This window comes from Muscardinus avellanarius, assembly GCF_963383645.1.
Source record: "Muscardinus avellanarius genome assembly, chromosome: 15".
NCBI classification, from domain to species: Eukaryota; Metazoa; Chordata; class Mammalia; order Rodentia; family Gliridae; genus Muscardinus; species Muscardinus avellanarius.
Window position 1 is genome coordinate 86,995,329 of NC_137801.1, and position 19,862 is coordinate 87,015,190.

General features: G+C 57.9%; 1 protein-coding gene across 1 annotated transcript; it reads right to left on the bottom strand.

Moving 5' to 3' along the window:
• Window positions 1–2,239: 2,239 nt before the first annotated feature.
• Window positions 2,240–17,281, bottom strand: PSD4 (pleckstrin and Sec7 domain containing 4; the record flags this gene model as incomplete). The annotated part of the gene is given in 16 exon segments (XM_080711437.1): window positions 2,240–2,497; window positions 3,642–3,785; window positions 3,965–4,109; window positions 4,982–5,148; window positions 5,245–5,315; window positions 6,310–6,470; window positions 6,746–6,789; window positions 8,086–8,175; window positions 8,353–8,411; window positions 8,584–8,696; window positions 8,872–8,952; window positions 9,221–9,393; window positions 9,395–9,410; window positions 14,026–14,404; window positions 14,780–14,858; window positions 16,409–17,281. Coding segments are annotated over 16 exon segments (2,853 nt in total).
• Between the last annotated feature and the right edge of the window lie 2,581 nt (window positions 17,282–19,862).

The following is a 19,862-nucleotide window of genomic DNA, read 5'->3' on the forward strand; positions in this document are numbered from 1 at the left end:
AGCACTGGATGGCAGGTTTGTGCCACCACGCCAGGCAGCCAGCTCTTTTCAAATCCCACCAGCAGTACACCGTGAGCCCCCAAAGGAGAGAGGCGGCGAGGCTCACGGCCTGGCCATCTGTGGTGGTCTGGCAGACAACCAGGGTCCTCAGCAGCCACGCCCCTTGAAGAGACCAGGAGGAGGAGGTTAGTGAGCTGTCACCCTGGGTCACAGCAGCGGCCCCAGGCCCCGAGGCTGAGCTCCTTTAGACTGGAAAAAAAGGCCAGAGTCCAACTTCGGCCTCCCTGCAGGGAGCCGGTCTGATCACCAAAGCCTCGGCCCATCCTTTTCTGAAAAGGGTTGGAAGGACCGCCCCGCTGCATGATGGGAAAGAAAGCCAGGTGGCCGAAGGTCAGACGCTGCCTGCGGAGGGTGGTCCAGCTCCGGGGCTCACAGTCCCGCCCTTTCCGAAGCGGGCAGGAGCCGCCTCTCCGCCCGCAGAGGGCCCCAGCACCCCAGCCCCTGGCTTGGGGGCGGCCCTCTCGATGGCAGGAGCCCTGGGCGCAGGAGGGTGGACCTGCAAGCCCGGCAGCGGCTCGCCTGCGCCGCCCGGCGGCCGCGCGGAGTAAGTGCCGCCCGGCGCCTCCGCAGACCCTCCCTCGGCCGCCCGGGCCCTTTGAGGCCCGCTTGGCTAAGCCTGTTTCATTTAAAAAGGTCTAGGGCGTGGCTCAGAGGTAGAGCGTCCCTCGGTTCAATCCCCAAGTATCCCCCTCCCCCTACAAAGAAAGAAAAGACATCTCTATACTGACAGCTGGAAACCAGTGGGCAGGATTAACTAAGTCCGGGGCATGTTTTAACTAATTTTGAGATCCCCTAGCACCGGCCTACGTAAAATGTCTAGTAGTGTTGGTGAAAGGACCAAATAACTGAGTGGATGAAGGAAGTGATCCCGAGGTGTGCAACAAGGTGGCTCCAACATCCCCAAGAACACGGACACACACGCGCACGCACGCACACTCGGGATCCGGCCTGCTCTCCCCTCCCCACACACGTATGCACACCTCCTTCCTGGCTGGCCTGTATTTATTGCACGCCCTTTGGTACACGGCCCAGCCCCAGGCCCTCACCAGACCCCTCGAGGTGCCCCCCCAGGCCCAGCCCCACTCTGCAGGTCTGCAGGGAGGCGGTGGTGGCCGTGCAGGAGCCGGGTGGCGGCAGAGGCCCCACTTGGCCGGCAGCCTGTTCACACAGTTGGCTGAACAGAGACAATGGCGGCTGCTCCCTCCAGCCCAGCCTCCTTCCAGTAGGCAGAGCCCCAAGACCCGCCCCAGCGGGGGCAGCCAGAGGGCACGACCTGGGGATTTTCCAGGGAAGGGAAGAAAAGCCCCCCCGGGAAACTGGGTAGGAGTAGAAAAGGGGTCCTGGTACCGCTCAGGACTGCAGCTTTAAGGGGTGCATGGAGAGAACCCCGAGTCTGGCTGAGGACCCCGGTCCCTGCCTTCCCTTGAACTCAGCTGAGACTCCTACACGCAGACTCCAGGATCAGCTGCTGCCATCGCCCACCTCTCACCCCCCCAGGAGAAGCACGCTCTGGGTCCTGTTCCCAGCACTCCAGGGCTTTCCAGAAAGTTCAGGACGCCCTCCCCCTACCTGCCCGTGCGCACACTATCCGCTCTGGCCTGCTGAGCAAGGGCTGGAGTGAGCAGGGAGGCCCACTCATCCGCCCCAGTGCACGTGTAGGCAAAAGGAACCACGGAGACGAAGGCTTGACGCGCGCCCGGCCCGTCAGAAGGCTGTCCCCCAGTGGACAGGGCCTGAGCACCCCTGCCCCTGGCCACGGCCGCCCCCGCTCCAGCCTCCTGGGGTCTCCTCGGCAGTCCGCCTTATGCCTGAATGGTTCTGTCCTAGAGCGGTGGCACCCTGGCCCGGCTGCCCCCGAGCTCTCTCCCAGAAGTCCAGCCGCACAAGTCCAGAGATGAGGCTCTTCTGGGTTTGGAGGTGACTGGCGTCAAGCCCCAGAAGTGGGGCGCCGGCTTCCCCGGACCTCGTTGCCTCTCTGGGGAGTGGCCAGGGACGGGCGTCTTGGAGGGGCCGCCATGCTGGTGGGTGTGAGCAGGCACCGCGGCATCAGAGGAGTCAGGGTACGCGAGCCTCAGGGGCGCGCCCCGTCCTCTGTCACGGGCGGGTGAAGTGAGGTCCCCGCGCCGGGCTTCAGCTCAGGGGCACCCAGCGGGGCCGGTGCAGGAGAGGCGCCCCGGCGTCACGGCTGATTACGGTTCCGCTTGGGGATGATCTTCCGGTAGGTTCTGCGCTCTGAGATGTTGCGTTTCACCTTGGCCGTGGTGGGGGCCCCGTTCTGGTGCAGGGACGGGCTCGAGTGGGATTTCTTCAGGCTGGGCTTGGGCTCCCAAGTGCCTCCAGCTTCCCTCCCCAGCTGCTGCTCCCACTGGGCCAGGTCCCCCGAGGGACAGTGCAGGCGGGCCATCAGCAGCTGCACGTAGGTCTCGTAGCGGGTTTTCTGTAAGACACAAGCACTGCACCTCAGCACCCTCCTGGTCCAGGCTGGGAGGAGGCTGGAATCCCGAGGAACAGCCCACGGGGTCCGGGCATGAAGCTATGTCACGGGAACCTCCTCAGAAAGAGGTCTGCGTGCAGGGCACGGTGCTTGAGCTGCCAGGTCTGCAGGGCATGTCTCTGAATCACACATATCCGCCCAGCCCTGTTATAATAATACAAGCCGGGCGTGGTGGTGCACACCTGCAATCTCAGTACTTGGGAGACTGAGACAGGAAGATCACAGGCTCAAGGCCAGCCTCAGCAACTCGGCAAAGTGACTCTGTTTCAAAATAAAAATTAAAAAGGGCTAGGGGTGCAGCTCACAGGTAGGATGTTCCTGGATTCAATCCCTATTACCACACACACACACACACAAAAAAAAAAAAAAAACCTAAAAATAAAAGCCAGGTGTGGTGACACACGCTTGTAATCCCAGTACTCAGGAGGCTGAGACAGGAGGATCGTGGTTCGTGGCCTCAGCCACTTAGTGAGGCCCTCTGCAACTTAGTGAGACCATGCTTCAAAATAAAGAATAAAAAATAGGTCTAGGGTGTATCTCAGAGGTAGAATGGCCCTAGGTTCCATCCCCAGTACCACAAATAAAATAAAATAAAATAAGAAATAAATACGAATAAAAGGCCATGCTTATTTGAGACCACATGTGAGGCATGTCAATTTATCAAGTTTTGGGCAAGTTGTTTAGTCTCTCTGTGCCTCAACTTTCCTCATCTGTAAAGTGGGGATAAAAGTGCCTACCCCAGAGTTGCTGGATAATCAAATGAGATAATCCAGGCAGGTGATACAAGTCCACATATGCTACCTTTAAGCTGAGAAAAGCCAAATATCTTCAGGAAGAAAAAATGTAAAAATGATGCCCCCATCAGTATTTCGGACAAGCAATTGCTAAGCACCTCCAGGGCATGGGCCTGAGTGTACAGGGACACAAACCCTCCCCTCCTGCACACAGGCTCCCAGCCCCCGCTGGACAGGAGCGACGCGGCGATGACACAGGCGGCCAGGAGGGGGCGGCAGAGGGCGGCGAGCGGGCCGGGAGGACTAGCTGCAATGACACAGGCGGCCAGGAGGGGGCGGCAGGGGCACCTCACCTCGTACTCCAGGTACTGCTTTCGCAAGCGGTACTCCTCCAGGTCGCGGCTGCGGCCTCGGCGGTCCGGTAGGTTCCTCTGCAGATCTAGCAGGTCATCAGAGGCGGCGTCCAGGCAGTTCTCGTGGGATCGATGCTGCTCCTCCTGGGAGTGGGAGGCGGGGAGGAATCTATTCTGCCCCCCACCCCCATCCCACCCTGAGCCAGGTGTGCAGCCGGCCCACCCCTTCTCGTTCTGGTCAGGTGCATGCCCGCCTCTCCCGCGGTCCGCCTGCAGGGCGCGCTCACCCCGAGGTACCCAGCTGGGCCCAGGGGAGGTCGTACCAGGGAGCTCTGGGCCGGGCCCACGGGCAAGATCGGCCGCACGAATCGCCGCTGGGAGCCCACGGCGGCGGGGAAGGGCGGTGCCGAGTGCGTGGCTGCGGCCAGGTTGATGCGTGCGATCCAGGAGACCATCTCCTTGGCGGTGCTGCAACAGAGGAGGACTCTGTGGACGCCCAGGGACGGAGTGGGTCACCTGCTCCCCAAGCGCCCGTCCTGTGCCTCGCCTGGTGTTAACAACCAGCCATTCGGGACTCCACCTCTGACCCAGAAGCCGCACCACCAGCCGGCCAGGAGCCTTTTAGCTGTTGGACAGGACAATCCGAAGCCAGCCTGGTGCCGGCCTGTGACCCCAGCTACTCCAGAGGCCGAGGCAGGAGGATTTCAGGTTGGGAGCCAGCCTCCGCAATTTAGCGAGATATACTCTCAAAAAATAAAAAAGAAGCCGGGCGTGGTGGCGCACGCTTGTCATCCCAGCTTTTGAGAGACTGAGACTGGAGGATCGCGGTTCACAACAGCCTCAGCTGCTTAGCGAGGCCCTCTGCAACTCAGTGAGACCCTGTTTCAAAATAAAGAATAAAAAATAGGGCTGTGGGTGTAGCTCGGAGGTAGAATGCCCCGGGTTCCATCTATGGAAAAAAATAAAATTAAAAAAAAAAAGGGCTAGGGATGTGGCTTAGTGGTAGCACACTGCTGTGTTCAATCCCCATGAAAAGAAAAAGGATGGAGAGAAATAAATTAGTAAATAAATAAATTCAGGAATGCAATTGACTTGATAGCAATGTCAGAAATAACCCGCCCATCACTTCCTGGACTCTGGGAGGTTTAAACTGAACATCCATGGACGGGGCCGAGAGTTGGCTGGCTTGGGAGGAGCTGGCCACGGCCAGGCCCCCTCTTTGCCCCACTAGACCTGGGCCCAGCCTTCTACGGTCTCCTAGTCAGGAGGGCATTAGGATGAGGCCGGGTGAGGAAGGCCAGGGACCTGAGGCGCCACCCCAGCCCACCCTAGGGACTCACGGTGCCTGGAAGAGGTAGAGACGCCAGTCTGCCGTCCGGAGCTGGAAGACGTGGGGCTTCTTGGTGTAATGGGTGGCCGGGGTGGCCAGCGAGTGGTGCACACCCACAGGCTCGTCCACCATCTGCCTGGCCAAACTCTCCCCCTCCGGGCAGTCGTCCTCTCCCTGCTGCAGGCACAGGGGCTCAGAGAGGAGTCAGCCGGCCGCCACCCTGGGACGGTTCCGGCCTCCACCACGGCCGGTGGGGGTGTTGGCTCCGCCTACCTTCAGGAAGTAGAGAACCATCCCTCGAAGCAAGGTGTAGAACATCTTCCAGCCCCGCTTGCCCCAGGGCGCTGCCCCAGAACAGACACACGGGTGTCACCACATCCCGACACGGGGACGCACGCCATCCCCGCCCCTCGCCAGGATGCTCGGACCATGCCAACCCAAGGAGACACATGGCCACAAACACCTACAGTGTCCATATACCCCCGCACCGCTGAGAAAGGACCCAGAGACTCAACTGCACGCAGGCGTACTCCCAGACCCCCCACCGCATGCCTATGACCCCAGGTAGAAACACTGCGATCTGCAGACGGGTCCTCTCCAACGTCTTTCTGCAACATGACAGGGACATTGCGTGCCCATCCATCCACGGGGCCGAGGACTTCCATCTTGGACGGGAGGAAGCCTGTGATCACCTTCTGGGGGCCCCGCTCAGGGCCGGGGCTCCTCACAGCCCCCGGGGGGCGTCCTGCCTGGCCGCCACGCCCCATTCTGTCTGTGCTCCCCGAGTGCTCTAAGGGGACCGCTTCCTGGGCCAGGAAGCCTTCAAGACCTGAACGCAGACCCTGATGGTTCTGCCCAATGCACCCCCCCCCCCCCGCGCGCGCCCTCACGCAAACTGTACATTCCGAGCAAATTCTCCCTGCCCTCTTCTGCCCAACTTCTGAAATCCAGAGCCTCGGCCCCTCCCAGGTTCTCTTCGGGGTACCATCACTTATCAGACGTCTGTCCTGCCCCTTTCCTCGCCGTGGGTCCTCAGAACCCTAACCCACAGGACCCCAAGCTCCTCACCCGCCCCTCCTGTCTGTGTCCCAGAGGCTGACCTGCTTGTCCTCACCACAGGGCGCCTGGGGCTGGGGAATAACCTGCCTGTTTCGTCCCAGCACCGCAGGCTCCCCCTTACCCAGTACCCAGGACACGGTCACTGTTTAGGACGTGATGAGGAAGGAGAATGGGACACCCCTCCTCGACACAGGGCGTCCTGAGTACCGCGCATGTGTGGGCATGGTCCCTGAGCAGACTCCCCTGCACCCGCGCCCGCTGTGGGCAGCAGACACTCACTCTTCTTCCCGTCCGCGTCATGATGCATCTTCCGAGCCAGGATGCCCTGCTTGTAGGTGGGCGCTGTGGGGTCCTGAGCCAGCTGGAGGCAGGGGCTGCTCGTCCTGCCGGCGGCGGCAGAAGGCCGGGCCTTCTCGGGTCTGGCCACATCCCCTTCATCCCTGAATGTCAGGGAATCGGGCTGGGAGTGGGGACCAGGCACGGGATGGGAAGTGCCCCTGCCACCCAGGGCCATGGCACCCTCTCTCTCGCCCGGGAGGCACGTAATAGGACCCCCACCCCAAGAGGTGTCTTTAAAGAGTCATCCCTGGAGACTCCACCACCCCCTCGCTCCATCTGGCTTCAGGGCTGGGGTTTTCTCCAACTCTTGGCTGGGGGACGGGGAGGCTTAGGGGCCCAAGTGTGTCCGGCAGGAGGGGAGGAAGCGCTCACTTACACGGCCCACTCTAGCTTCTCACTGCGGATGGACCAGTAGAGGGCCTGGAACGGAGGCACACGGTGAGCAGAGGGGCCGCAGGGCTGTGGGGCCAAAACTCCTGCCACTGGGCAGACAGCTGGGGCATGGGCACAGCCTGCCCCCACCCCCGGTGTAGCTGCCCTTCTCCTCAGAGCAGGCATGCATGCATGCATCTATCCATCCACATGTCCACCCATCCTCCCATGCACCACGCAGCAAAGGATTCGTGGACATTTCCCCTGTGCCAAGTCCCATTCTGGGCACCAGGAGCAGGTCCCTGCTTGGCACAAGCTTAGTAAGGCCCAAGCTAGTCCTTTTTGTTTTTTTGTTTTTTTGTTTTGATACTGTGGATCGAACCCAGGGGTGTTCTGCCTCTGAGCCATATGAACAGCCCTTTTTATTATGAAACAGGGTCTCACTTAATTGCTGAGGGCCTCGCTAAGTTGCCGAGGCTGGCTTCGAACCTGCAAGCTTCCTGTCTCAGCCTCCCAAGCCCTGGGATTACAGGTGTGTGGCACTGTGCCCGGCTGAGCTCGTCCTTTGAAGGGGACACGAGTCACCTGCACACCATCCTGCGTGGATGGATTTGATGCCAAAAAAAAAAAAAAAAAAAAAGGCTGAAGAATCCCACCACAAGGCTTGGTGAAGTCAGGGGTGCATGAGTGCGTGCTAGAACCTTAAAAGAACACGACACATAGGGTAAACTAGCTGGTCTCGCTTGCTTTTGCAGCCCTTGAAGTGCCCAGCACATAGTAGGCGTTGAATAAACGTTCACTATGTAGATGAAAGAACCAGGGCTCCGCTCACGAAGCGCACACTGTGTCAGGCACCTGCCCAGCGCCTGACAAGTTTCACCTTGAAAACAGCCTTTCGGGACGTGATTACCCCTCCAGGAACCTGAGTTGCTGGCCAAGGGCTAGGCTGCCCAAGACTAGAAATCAGGCCAGGAGCACCCAGCTCGGAAAGCTGAGCTCTAGGCTTGGGCTGCATGAAATTTCACCCTCGTCATCTGCTCAGACCACAGGTTTTACCCTCTGAAGTGCTCAGACTTCATCAGGGTAGAAACGCCTGAGAAGCAAGACAGGCTTTGAGGAGCCCCAGCCCCAGAGAGGGCGTGCAGTGGTCGGCCCAGGGCTGTGAACTCACACAGGTGACAAATCCCAGGACCCGCTGTTGCTGCGGGCAGGGACACGCTGCCAGTGGCCCTCCCACAAGCAGACCGCATCCTCGCGAGACTTCCCAAAGTGGGCCTGAGCTAGGCGCTCTTCCCGTGACCAGGGCCCCCCCACGGGAGCCGGGGAGAAGGCGCCCTGCCCTACCTTCAACAGCTCCTTCGGGAAGTTCCCTCCGTCCTGCAGGCCGTTCAGGTTGGTTACAAATTCCTGGCAGCTCATGCTCTTGCCGATGTTCTGTGACCATGGGAGACGTGGTGAAGACGCTGTGACAGCGCTCACTCCAGAGCCTGCCGTAGCTCCCGGGCCCACAGGGCCTCGCCTCGACCCACCCAGGCCTCAGCTCAGCTCTTCCCTGACCCGTGGCCACGGCCCGCCACGCCGGCCCGGCCTCGCGTCCACGGCGCCCCTTACCTGTCCATGCAGGTCTGTGTTGAGGAGCATTATCGCGCAGGTCAAGGTGTGCACAGAATCTGCCCAGATACGGGAGGAGAAAGGCGCCTGCAACCTCCGCCACACGAGTTGGGATGAGCTCTTGTCTCCCCGTTTACCCACAGCCCCAACATATCCCCGGCAGCCTCCGCCCAGTGAACTCCCCGCTGGCGCAGAGCGGACCCCAAGTCCCTCTGCCCTGTCGGGCCCTACCTACTGACGGGAAAGCCCCAGGATTGCAACTGTGGAAACGCCTGGAGAACTGGTAGAGGATTCGCTCGCGCTCCTGCGTCTCCCCGCTCAGCACCAGTGCCTGCAGGAAGCCCCTGCCAGGGAGGGCGGGGTCAAGGCCAGCCACTGGATGCTGGATGCCCCCACGGCCCTGGGGTCAAGGCCAGCCACTGGATGTCCCCACGGCCCCAGGAGCTTGGAGCCCATCAGATTCCAGGGGCCCTGGCCATGCCTCCTCCACAGTCTCCCCAGAGCGGGCCCCACGCTTACCGGAGGGCTCGATCCAGACTCTGGCCTCCAAACTGGAAGAAGGCCAAGTATTTCTCAGCCACAGCCCTGCTGAAGTCATTGCTACGGGGGAAAGTGGCCAGGCTGGTCCTCAAGTCCCGAGAGGGCAAGGGGGCAGCCAGGGTCTAGCCCACCCCTGCCCCCGCTCAGTGTTGCTTGAGAGGGGGCTGGGGTCTGGGCCGTCTGGAGGAGAAGCAACACAAGTCCAACGAGAGGAAGCCAGAGAATGGGGCAGGGCTGAGGCGGGGTGGGGAGCCTCCAGGCATGGATGAAGGGATGAAGACAGGCGGAGAGGTGGAGGGAGCCCGCGCAGTCCCGGTCGGAGCCTTACTTCTTCCGTAGGTAGGCGGCCACTTCAGACTTGCGGAAGCCTTCCAGGCGGTAGAGGCGGGAGGCCAAGTTCACAACACCAGTCGCCAGCTGGTCTCCAGCGGGTGTCTGTCCTTCCTCCGGGGACTGTGCCTGGAGCATGGGGCTCTCCGGAAGCCTGGAAGAGCCCCCACCAGGTCCTTAGACTCCCACTTGGGATGGCCACGCAGGGGCTCGGCACCAGGCGTCCCTGCAGGCCGGCCGTGGAAGGAGAGGAATGGTGGGGACCAGGGGAGCTGGACCCAACCCTCCAGGGAGCGGGCTGGCTTTGGAGGGGCGACTGTGGCACCCTGCCTAGGCGTGGAAAAGGAAGCTGTTCCATGTGTAGAGGTGGGAGGGGAGTTAGGTAGGATAGAAGAAATCAAAGAAATAGGTGGGAAGAAGACAAGTGAGGCAGGAAAGAGGGCCTGGAGCTTTAAACCTAAAAACCCATGATCACCCTCTCTTCACGCTGTGCCCCTGCAATTCTGAATTCTTAAAAGGTCCAGTGGGGCTGGGCGTGGTGGCGCACGCTTGTAATCCCCATACTTGGGAGGCTGAGACAGGAGGATCGCACAGGTTCGAAGCCAGCCTCAGCTACTTAGTGAGGCTCTCAGCAACTTAGTGAGACCCTGTTTCCAAATAAAATATGAAATAGGTCTGGGAGTATAGCCTGGAGGTAGAAAGGCCCTGGGTTCCACCCCCAGTACCCCCCCCACACACAAAAAAAAAGGTCCAGTAAATCTTAGAGCACTCTAAGTCCAGTTAATTGGTGTAATTATGTAAACTGACATATATATATATATATATATATATATATGTAAACTAATATTCATATATATGTAAACTAATGTACATATATGTATGTTAGCTTACAGCATGTGTTTTTAGACTGAAAAAGAAGTGCAGAGAAAGACATCGCTTGAAGCCCAGGGACACGGGTGTAGCCTAAGTGCTGTCCACCATCCAGATAACACTGGCCTGAAGATTCCAGAAAGGACCAGACCAAGCCGGGCGTGGTGGCGCACGCTTGTAATCCCTGCGCTTGGGAGGCAGACACAGGAGGATCGCGCAGGTTCGAAGCCAGCCACGTGCGCTGGCTTAGGAGACCCTGTTTCCAAATAAAAACGTAAAAATAGGTCTGGGAGTGTAGCCCGGAGGTAGAAGGGCTTCCAGGAACCCCAGTACCACCAAAAAAAAAAAAAAAGTGGAGCTACGCTCCCCAGAGGTGTCTCTCCGCAGGTGTCTCTAACGTGAGAGAAGGCCTGCATTTTCCCTTCAAAGTGGGTTTCTTGCTTTCCTAAACAAACCTGCCTGTAGCTCTACTCTTTGTCTTGAAAATTCTGAGCCGGGCGTGGTGGCGCACACTTGTCATCCCAGTATTCGGGAGGCTGAGACCTGAGGATCGCGGTTCGCGGACAGCCTCAACTACTTAGTGAGGCCCTCCGCAACTCAGTGAGACCCGGTTTCAAAATAAAGAATAAAAAATAGGCTGGGGTGTAGCTCGGAGGTCGAATGCCCCTGAGTTCCATCCCCAGACCCACCAAAAAAAAAAAAAAAAAAATTCTTTCCAGACTCTACCTTCACCAGTAACAATGGGCAAATCCAAGCAGAGGTTTCCAGCTGGGTGCAGTAATACACACCTGTAATCCCAGTGCTTGGGAGGCTGAGATAGAAGGATGGAAGGTTTGAGACCAGCCTTAGAAACTTAGTGAGATCCTGTTTCAAATAAATGAGTCGGGCATGGTGGCGCACACTTGTAATCCCAGCATTCGGGAGGCTGAGACAGGAGGATCGCGGTTCGCAGACAGCCTCAGCTACTTAGTGAGGCTGTTTGCAACTCAGTGAGACCCTGTTTCAAAATAAAGAATCAAAAATAGGGATGGGGGTATAGCTCAGAGGTAGGATGCCCCTGGGTTTCATCGTCAGTACTGCAAAATGGTCTAAGGGTGTGTAGCCTGGAGATAAAATGCTCTTGGGCTCAATCCCCAGAGCCAAAAAAAAAAAAAAAAAAAAAAAGTCTCCCAGCAACCTCTGTCTAGCAGCCCTTACATGGCAGATGACTCAGGTCCACGTAACAGGCCCAGTTCCTCCTGACAGAGAACATCCAGGTCTGACACTAAGACTCTCAGAAGCCACGCAGCGCCGGCTCTGCCTGACTCTTGGGCATTCCTTGAGAGTGATGACCAGGCGTGGGTGGCCTGCTCATCCACAGCCTCAAGGGCCAATCGGCAGGTCACAGGGGTGATGGGAGCGCCGCCTCGCATGACAACGGTCACGGCCACACTGAGCAGCCCTCCCCTGGACAGGTCAGTTCTTGGGGGCAGCTCCTCGGCCCCCGAAGCTCCTACACATCCCAAGATGCAGATAAGTATCACCGAAACTTCGATGTCAAGTCGCAAATCTCGCAAAACCACGGGGAATCTCATAAAGCCCACAAACGCCATGCTGGACGCCAGAGGGGAACCACTGCCAAGACAGGGGCTGTCGGAGCTGGCGCCCCGAACAGGAAGAGCAGGAAAGAGAAGAGCTGACGCACAGTCACACATGGAGAGAGCTGCGCGCAGAAGCAGCCAGGAAAAAGGCCCAGAATGCTTCAGAAAATGACCTAGTCACTCACTGTGTTACTGCTACTGAAACGATGTTTAGAGGAGGGGAAAATGCTATTTACATGCAAACTGTCACAGGAGCCAGGCAGGTGCACACACCTGTAATCTCAGGGGCGGAGCAGGAGGACTGAAGGTTCAAGGCCAACCTCAGCAACTTGGCGAGACCCTGTTTCAAGATTTAAAAAAATTAAAAAGGGCTAGGGATGTAACTCTGAGATAGAATGCCCCTGTGTTCAAACCCCAGTACCAAAAAAAAAAAAATGCGGTAAATTGTAGGCTATTGTGAATTACATCTCAATAAAGCTATTTTCAATTATCTTTATAATCTGACGGTAACATTAAGTACAAATGAAAGAGGACAGCACACTTGTTTCTAGAAATGAAACTTTCTGCCAGGTGCAGTGGTTCACACCTATAATCCCAGCTGCTCTGGAGGCTGAGGCAGGATGGTCGTAAGTTCAAGGCCAGCTCGGGCAACTTAGCAAGACCTTATATCAAAATGAAAAGGGCTGAGGGTGTGGTTTAGTGATAAAGCACCACTGGGTTCAATCTCCAGTACCAGGGAGAAAAATAAAAAAAAATTAAACTTCCTACCTTAAGTAGAAGATAGCGTAAACTCATTTATATAATGTTTAGTGCCATTTACCCAGATAAAGCCCCAATCAAGCTCCTTCTCAATATTTACTAGAAACCATGGCTGTCTCTTTGGGTGGACTTTCGTCTCAGGTTGGATTAACTAATAATCTTTGGTACCACGCGCCTCCCCTTGCAGATACGGAGACCTCAGGTTACCCAGACTCTGAACAGTTCCAGGACAGGGCAGTTTCCAGATGCCTAAAGAAAATGGCTCTGTGGTTTCTGACACTGACTGACGTTCTCTTCACCCCCAGAGGACACGGGGATGGGAACGGGCTGTCCCTCCAGTCACTGCACATCGGCTCAGGCCCGAGCCCTCGCGGGTACCTCCTTGATTCATCCGGCTCCTGTTCAGCCAGCCGGAGAACAAAGCCCCGACCCCGTAGAGCTGCGGGGCTAACTCCTGATGCCCGGGGCGCGTGGACACCTAGGTTGGTTCCCCGGCTGCCCTAATCCTGCTGGTAGGCACAGTCCTGAGGTTATACGACCCTGCCTGGGGCACACACGTGTAATCCAGAGCTTGGGAGGCTGAGACAGGAGGATCGCGCGGGTTCGAAGCCAGCCTCCGCTACTCAGTGAGGCTCTCGGCAACTCAGTGAGACCCTGTTTCCAAATAAAATATAAAATAGGTCTGGGGGTATGGCCCGGAGGTAGAAAGCCTCTGGATTCCACCCCCAGGACTAACAAAAATGAAAAGTAAACCCCCCAGTCTTTATCAAAACTTGACAGGTGCCCAGTCAGATAAGTCTAAATAATGCATACGGCACAGCCACAGATGTGCTAAGATCCCTATACTGAATGCATGTGCATTTCTCAGGCTCCATCCAGCAACCTTGTTTGTTTTTGTTCTTCTTGGTGCTGGGGGTGGAAACCACAGCCCCCCGCATGCTAGGCAAGCACTCCACCCCTGAGCTACATCTCCAGCGCCTTTATTTATTTTATTTTATATTATTTTTTTTGCGACAATGGGGATGGAACCCAGGGGCGTCCTACCTCCGAGCTACACCCCCTGCCCTATTTTTGATTCTTTATTTTGAAACCGGATCTCACTGTGTTGCAAAGGGCCTCACTAAGTAGCTGAGGCTGTACCCAAACCGCTATCCTCCTGTCTCAGCCTCCTAAATGTTGGGATTACAAGTGTGTGTCACCATGCCCGGCTTTATTTATTATTTATTATTTACTGATACTGTATTATTTATTAATGCTGGTAATTGAACCCAGGGCATTCTACTCTTGAGCTACACCCCCTCCCCCAGCCCTTTTTATTTTGAAACAGGGTCTTGCTAAGTTACGGTGTACAGGCCTCAAACCTGCGATCCTCCCATCTCGGCCTCCCAAGAACTAGCATTACAGGATGGGCCACCTGTGCTGGGTTCTCTTCTTTATTTGGAGATGGGGGCTTGCTAAGTCGCCTGCCTCCAACTGGCTCTCCTCCTGCCTCAGCCTTCCAACGAGCTGGGTCACGCCACCACACCTGGCAAGACTAGGGGTATCGTTAACTAGCCATGGCCCGGCGTCTGGAGCTCCCTGGTCTGAGACTCACCCTTGTGCAGAGGTCAGGTGAACATCAGGCCGGGCGCCCGCGGCCTCTGCAGTCCTGGCTGAGCCTTCAACCTTGACCTCTGGCGCTGGGCCTGGAGCCTCCGCTGCCTCTTCTCTGGCCAGGGAACCTGGCTCGGCGCCGCATGTATCCAGGGGAAAAGGCTGCGAAGCACCTACTGGCCACTTGGGCAGAGTTCCCGGGCCATGGCGCTGGGGCTGCGGGCTGCCCTCCCGGGAGGCTGCGGGGCTGGGCGTGGGGCAGGGGCCTCTGGGCTCCGACTCTGGGCTGCTAGGCTCCGGCGAGGAGGCTGGGCTGCCCCAGGGGCCAGGGGCCAGGATGCAGGCAGCAGGTTCCTGGGGACTCTCAGCATCCCTTTTACCTGGGAAGAGTTGAGTGAGCACGCGGGGCTGGAGCTGGGGAACGGCCAGCTTCTCCTCCCATCCTCCCTCCCTGGACGCCTCCCCCGGAGCCGAGCAGCACACCCGCCAGTCCTCCCCCAAGCTGTGACCTCTCCTCTGAGAGGCAGAGGCAGGCAGCGGCTCCCCGCACTCCGGCCCTGGGGCAGCCCCGGGCATCTCTGCTGCGTCTGCGGTATGTGCCTTCACTTACTTTATTAGTCTGGGAAAGCCCACAGAGGCAAAGGCCAGCTTTAACCCCAAGCAAGGGCTGGCTCCGACACAGCCCACTGAAACCGAGGGCCACCTCTGAACCCAAAGCCTCCCCCAGCTTCCCAGAACCCCAAAGCGGGTCTCACCACTGTCCTGGGAGATCAGAGGCTCCTGGGGCCAGGAGAGGGGCTCTGCGGCGTGCCAGCCCTCGGGGGTGGGCAGGACCTGTTGAGAGCAGCCAGGCGTGAGGCCTGGAGCCCAGAGGTGCTGGGGAAGCGGGGACAGGAAGAGCTCGGGAGGACGCAGAAGCCCCTCTCCTTGCGTCCCCCACTCAGAACATGCGGGCTCCAGCCTGGGCCCTCCGTATGGGAGAGGAATCAGGATGGGAGCAGACCCACGCTCTAGGAGTGTCACTCCAGAGGGCCCTGGAAAGCGACAGGCTCCTGTTCCCCCTTTACAGAGAAGGCGAAGCCCAGGGAGGAGCAGAGACTTGCCCAAGGCCGCACAGGACAAGTGTCACGGCTCAGGTCAGATCCAGGTGACTCCCAGGTCAATGCTGTAGGTGAGGCAGGGCTGAGTTCCTGTTCCAGAGAAGTCTAAGAAGGAAGGTAAGAGAGGTTTGATCCGAGGGAATTTGCTCCCCGGCCCTTTCCCATACCCCACTGGGCCAGTGCTAGTCCGAAAAGGGACTGTGTTTCAGCGACGGCGGTGGCTGGCGAGCACTGGGCTGGGGGGTGGGGTGGAGGGCAACTCCTAGCTTCAAACCTTGGGCTCCCAGTCAGGAGTCCAAGTATTTGGGAGGCTGTAATGACTTCGGAGGCTGAGACAGGAGGATCACAGCTTTGAGGCCAGCCTTAGCCACTCAGTGAGACCCTGGGCTGGGGTGTAACTCAAAGGTAGAATGCCCCTGGGCTTAATTCCCAATACCAATTTTAAAAAACACCCTAAAACAACAACTATAAAACCACCCCAAAGACCCGGGGCTCCCGAGCCTTCCTCCGAGGACCCAGCGCCTCCGAGCAAGGTCCTGAGAGGGCGCGCCCGGGCCGGCCAGGCGCCCTCACCCCACCTGGGCCCAGCCTGGGCACGGGATGCCCAGAAGTACTTGGAAGCCTCTCTCATCCCCTTTTGTTCTCTGAGAAGGGAGAGATTAGAAAGTTACAGCCTCCCTCGAGAGCGCACTGCCATCTTGAGGCTCCTTATCTCTGCGGTAGAGGCCGCCTGGGAAAACCGTGTCTCCATGTTCCCACAGAATCCGTCCCCATGCCTGGCTGATATCGAGGGTCCCCTACGGCTGTCCAAGGCACAATGAAAGACAGAGATACAGTAACAAACTGGTTCAAGAGAAGAGAGGGCAGGTTCAGACCCCTCACACAGACGCCTCGCTGTGGGGGCAGAGGTCAGCGCAGGCTGACCCTTGCCCTGTGACACTTGACTTGGAGGTGGGAGGGGGAGAATCTGAGAATGTTCTGGAACACCCTGCACCTGGAGGAGCTGTTTGTTCTCCGAATGTAGCCAGGCATCGGCCTGGGAGCTAGCGAGACGGACACACTTGTGCACTGATGACCATCGTGTTCAGCTGACATCATGGCACTGATAGAAATTTCCCAGAATTCTGAAGGTCACAGTGACTCTGGGTTTCTGCTTTTTACCCCAACTCCCAAAAGGCCCCAGCATCAGAAACGACGTTCCGGGCCTAATGGCCTCTAGGAGGAAGGCCCTCTGTTCTGGGAGTCCCAGCAGGACCCTGGGATGGCGTCCAGGACTGAACTTACCCTGTCTTCCTGAGCAGGAGGTGCTGTGGGGTGGCCCCCGGCGGCCGGGGCCCAGCAGGAGGGATGGGTCTTGTAACAGGGAACAGGGAACGGAGGGGTGGCGCGCCCACTGCGGCCCGCGGCGCTGCTCCCCAGATCCGGCTCACTTGTGGGCTCCCTGGGCCCTGTGCCTCCTGGGAGCAGAGGCTCCGGGGTCTGCAGGGTGTCGGGCCTGTGAGAGTCTGGGGACCACCAAGAAAAGCACTCCCCATAAAGGCTGGTATCCGAGCAAGGGCTCTCCAGGAAAAGGGGGTTGTCGAAGAACACGCTCTCCTCCTCCGCACCCCACTCCGGGGAGGAGCCCGGTGCTCCCTCCTCGGGCCCGCTGCTGCCGTCCTCCCCAAAGTCCTCCTCCCCGGGCGGGCTGTGACTCGGTTCCCTGTGGTCACCGGGGAGGTCTGGAGAGGCGGCTGCGGGGAGGCAGCGCCTCAGCTCAGCCCGGAGCCCCTCCGTCTTCTCCAGTTCCTCTTCCAGGTCCAGCACGCACATCTGGGCCTGCAGGATGCCCGCCCAGAACACCACCTGTGCCGACGAGCTCTGGGTCGGCCGCGGGCTGTCCCCGGGCTCCTCTGGCCCCTGCCTGGCCGGCATGTGGGAAAAAGAGCTGCCCAGGTGTGCAGGCTCCACGCCAGAGCCCCCGGGAGGAGCATCAGGCCCGGCGGGCTCAGGGGGATCGAAGGCCCAGGCGTGCGCCCCACAAGGTTCAGGGGGTCCTGGGAGGCCACCCGTCTCCCTCTGGCATGCTCCTGGGTGGGGCTGCAGGGTGTCTCCCAAACAGGCGTTGAGAAACTCCAGGGTTTGGGGGTGGTCCGAGAGTCCACTGTCTCCCATCATCTACGGACACAAGCTTTACAGGCTGCTCCAGGGGTGTCCACTTTCAGGGTTCCATCCTGTGGATGAGGGGGGCGCCGGCCAGGGGGCAACCAGGAGTCCACGTCTACCCTGGAAATGATGGAAGTGAATGCAGGTTAGAGAAGTTTCCCGAAGCCACGTGTAGGGCGTGAACCGTGTTTGGAGTGCCTGCCGTGTCTGTGACCGCTGCTAAGGGGCACCGCCCCGCGGCCCTGCCAGGGAGAAGGAGCGGACTGGACGTGCTGATATTTCAAAATAAAGAATAGCCGGGCGTGGTGGCACACGCTTGTAATCCCCGCGCTTGGGAGCCAGCGCACTGGCTTAAGAGACCCTGTTTCCAAAAATAAAAATGTATAAAATAGGTCTGGGAGTGTAGCCCGGAGGTAGAAGGGCTTCCAGGAACCCTCGTAGCGCGCGCACGCGCGCGCACACACACACACACACACACACACACACACACACACACACACGATGGGGCTGGGAGGGTAGCTCAGAAGTAGAATGCCCCTGGGTTCCACCCCCAGTACCACAAACAAAAACAAAAAACAAATCCTGAACTGGCACTAGAATACCACCTGCCCCAAAGATACCCAGCTCTGGCTAACAGAATACCACGTTGCTGAGGCCAAAAGGGAGAAGCGGTCGTCTTGAGCCATGGGAGCCCAGGATGGAACTGGACCAGACTGTTGTAGTGTTATTTTTTGTAGTACTGGGGATTGAACCTGGAGCAGTCTACCTCCCAGCTACACCCTCACCCCTTTTGTAAATTTTTTTCTTAATTTTTGAAACAGGATCTCAGAGGGTCTTGCCACATGGCTGAGGCTGGCCTCAAGCCCCCAATCCTCCTGTCTCAGCCTCCCAAGTCCTGGGATGACAGGTGTGTGCCACTGTGCCCGGCTACCCAGAACACTGTAAAATCATCAGCAAGCCCAAGATGATACATAAGTCAAAGTTCAGAGCGCCAGAGAGAGAGGCAAGAGGTGAGAAGAGCGACCTCGGGAGTGATGGCAGCCAGCAGAGAAAGGATACAGCCTGCCTGGCTCCTGCGGCTCAAGGGCCGTCTTTGGGGTCCAGAGCGGTCTCAAGACTACTCACAAGCCTCGCGTGGGGCTCTGCGCTACGCTCAGCCTGGCCTCAGAGGGGGAGCTCCTGCCCTCTGCTGAGCACGCGTGCCTCCCGCCACAAGACCTGGGACTCTGCATTCTGGGGAGCAGGAGGCTGGGAGGCGGCGGCCCTGTCTGCCTGGGGCCAAACTCCACTCCAAACCTGCCTCCCTCCATTTACAGGCTAACGCCTCAGGGTGGCCCTTATCTGGTGGAAGGAGGTCAGAGGGCATTTTCCGAGAGGCAGGAGGCTGCAGGCTGCCGGCCACATCCCACCCCTCGTGATTGGATTTCTGAGCCTAAGCCTCCTCCTCCGGTTCCCCTGTGCCTGGCAGTAAGCCCCGAGAGGCCGGATCTTTGGGTTTTCTGCTGTGTCTCCACCGGACAAGTGGATCCGAATATTAAAGGTTCCTGTTGACTTGGAGAAGGTCAGGTCCCACCCATGAGACCCCCAGGGTTGCAGAGCCCAGTGGGAGGTGGGTCTAGCTCCGTAGAGACCACCCTATGTGGGGGCACGCACTTTCATGGCAGGGTTGCGACACTGAGCAAATAAACTTATCAGGGTGCCCGATATCCGGGGCATGCTCGTACTAACAGTTCATTCTCTGTTTATCAGCAATTCGAATTTAACTGAGCTGTCTGTATTTGGTAACTCTACCTTCTCCTGGAGAAGGTATAAATAATGTTACCTAGTCTTTGCAGCAGGCAAGCTATCCAGCTTTCAGCCAAGAGCTCCTCCCTCTTGCCAAACACCCCAGCCACAGGACCAGTGGTAACATACCCTCTTTCTAAGAATGGCTCAGAGAGGCTGAGAGTTTTTCTCAAGTAGCTCAGCTAACAAGCAAGGGAGCTGGGGCCCGAGCCTAGGTCCACCACTTTCCTCAACATCACTTTCTTCCCAGCCACAAATCAATCCCACTGGACACTCATGACTTCCATAAAAATAAGAGATAGAGCGAGGCTTGGTGACACACGCTTGTCATCCCAGCATCTGGGAGTCTGAGACAAGAGGATCGTGGTTCGGGACAGCCTCAGCTACTTAGGCCCTTTGCAACTCACTGAGACCCTGTTTCAAAATAAAAACTAAAAAATAGGGCTGGGGGTGCAGCTCAGAGGTAGAGTGCCCCTGGGTTCCATCCCCGGTACCACCAATAAAGAAATAAAGAAATAAGAGATACAATCAGCCAATAAATATTTGGAAAATTGTTCACTATCTTTAGAAATTAGGGAAACGCAAATCAAAATTACAGAGATTCCATCTCATTTCCATTAGAATGGCAATCATGAAGAATACAAGCAATAATAAATGCCGGCGAGGACGCGGGGAGGTGGGAACTCTCATACGCTACTGGTGGGACTGACACTGAGAGGTCAGCATGGATGTTTCTCAGAAAAGCCACATGACCCAGCTCTACCACTCCTCAGTACACTCCCAAAAGAATTACACTTAGAATACTGCG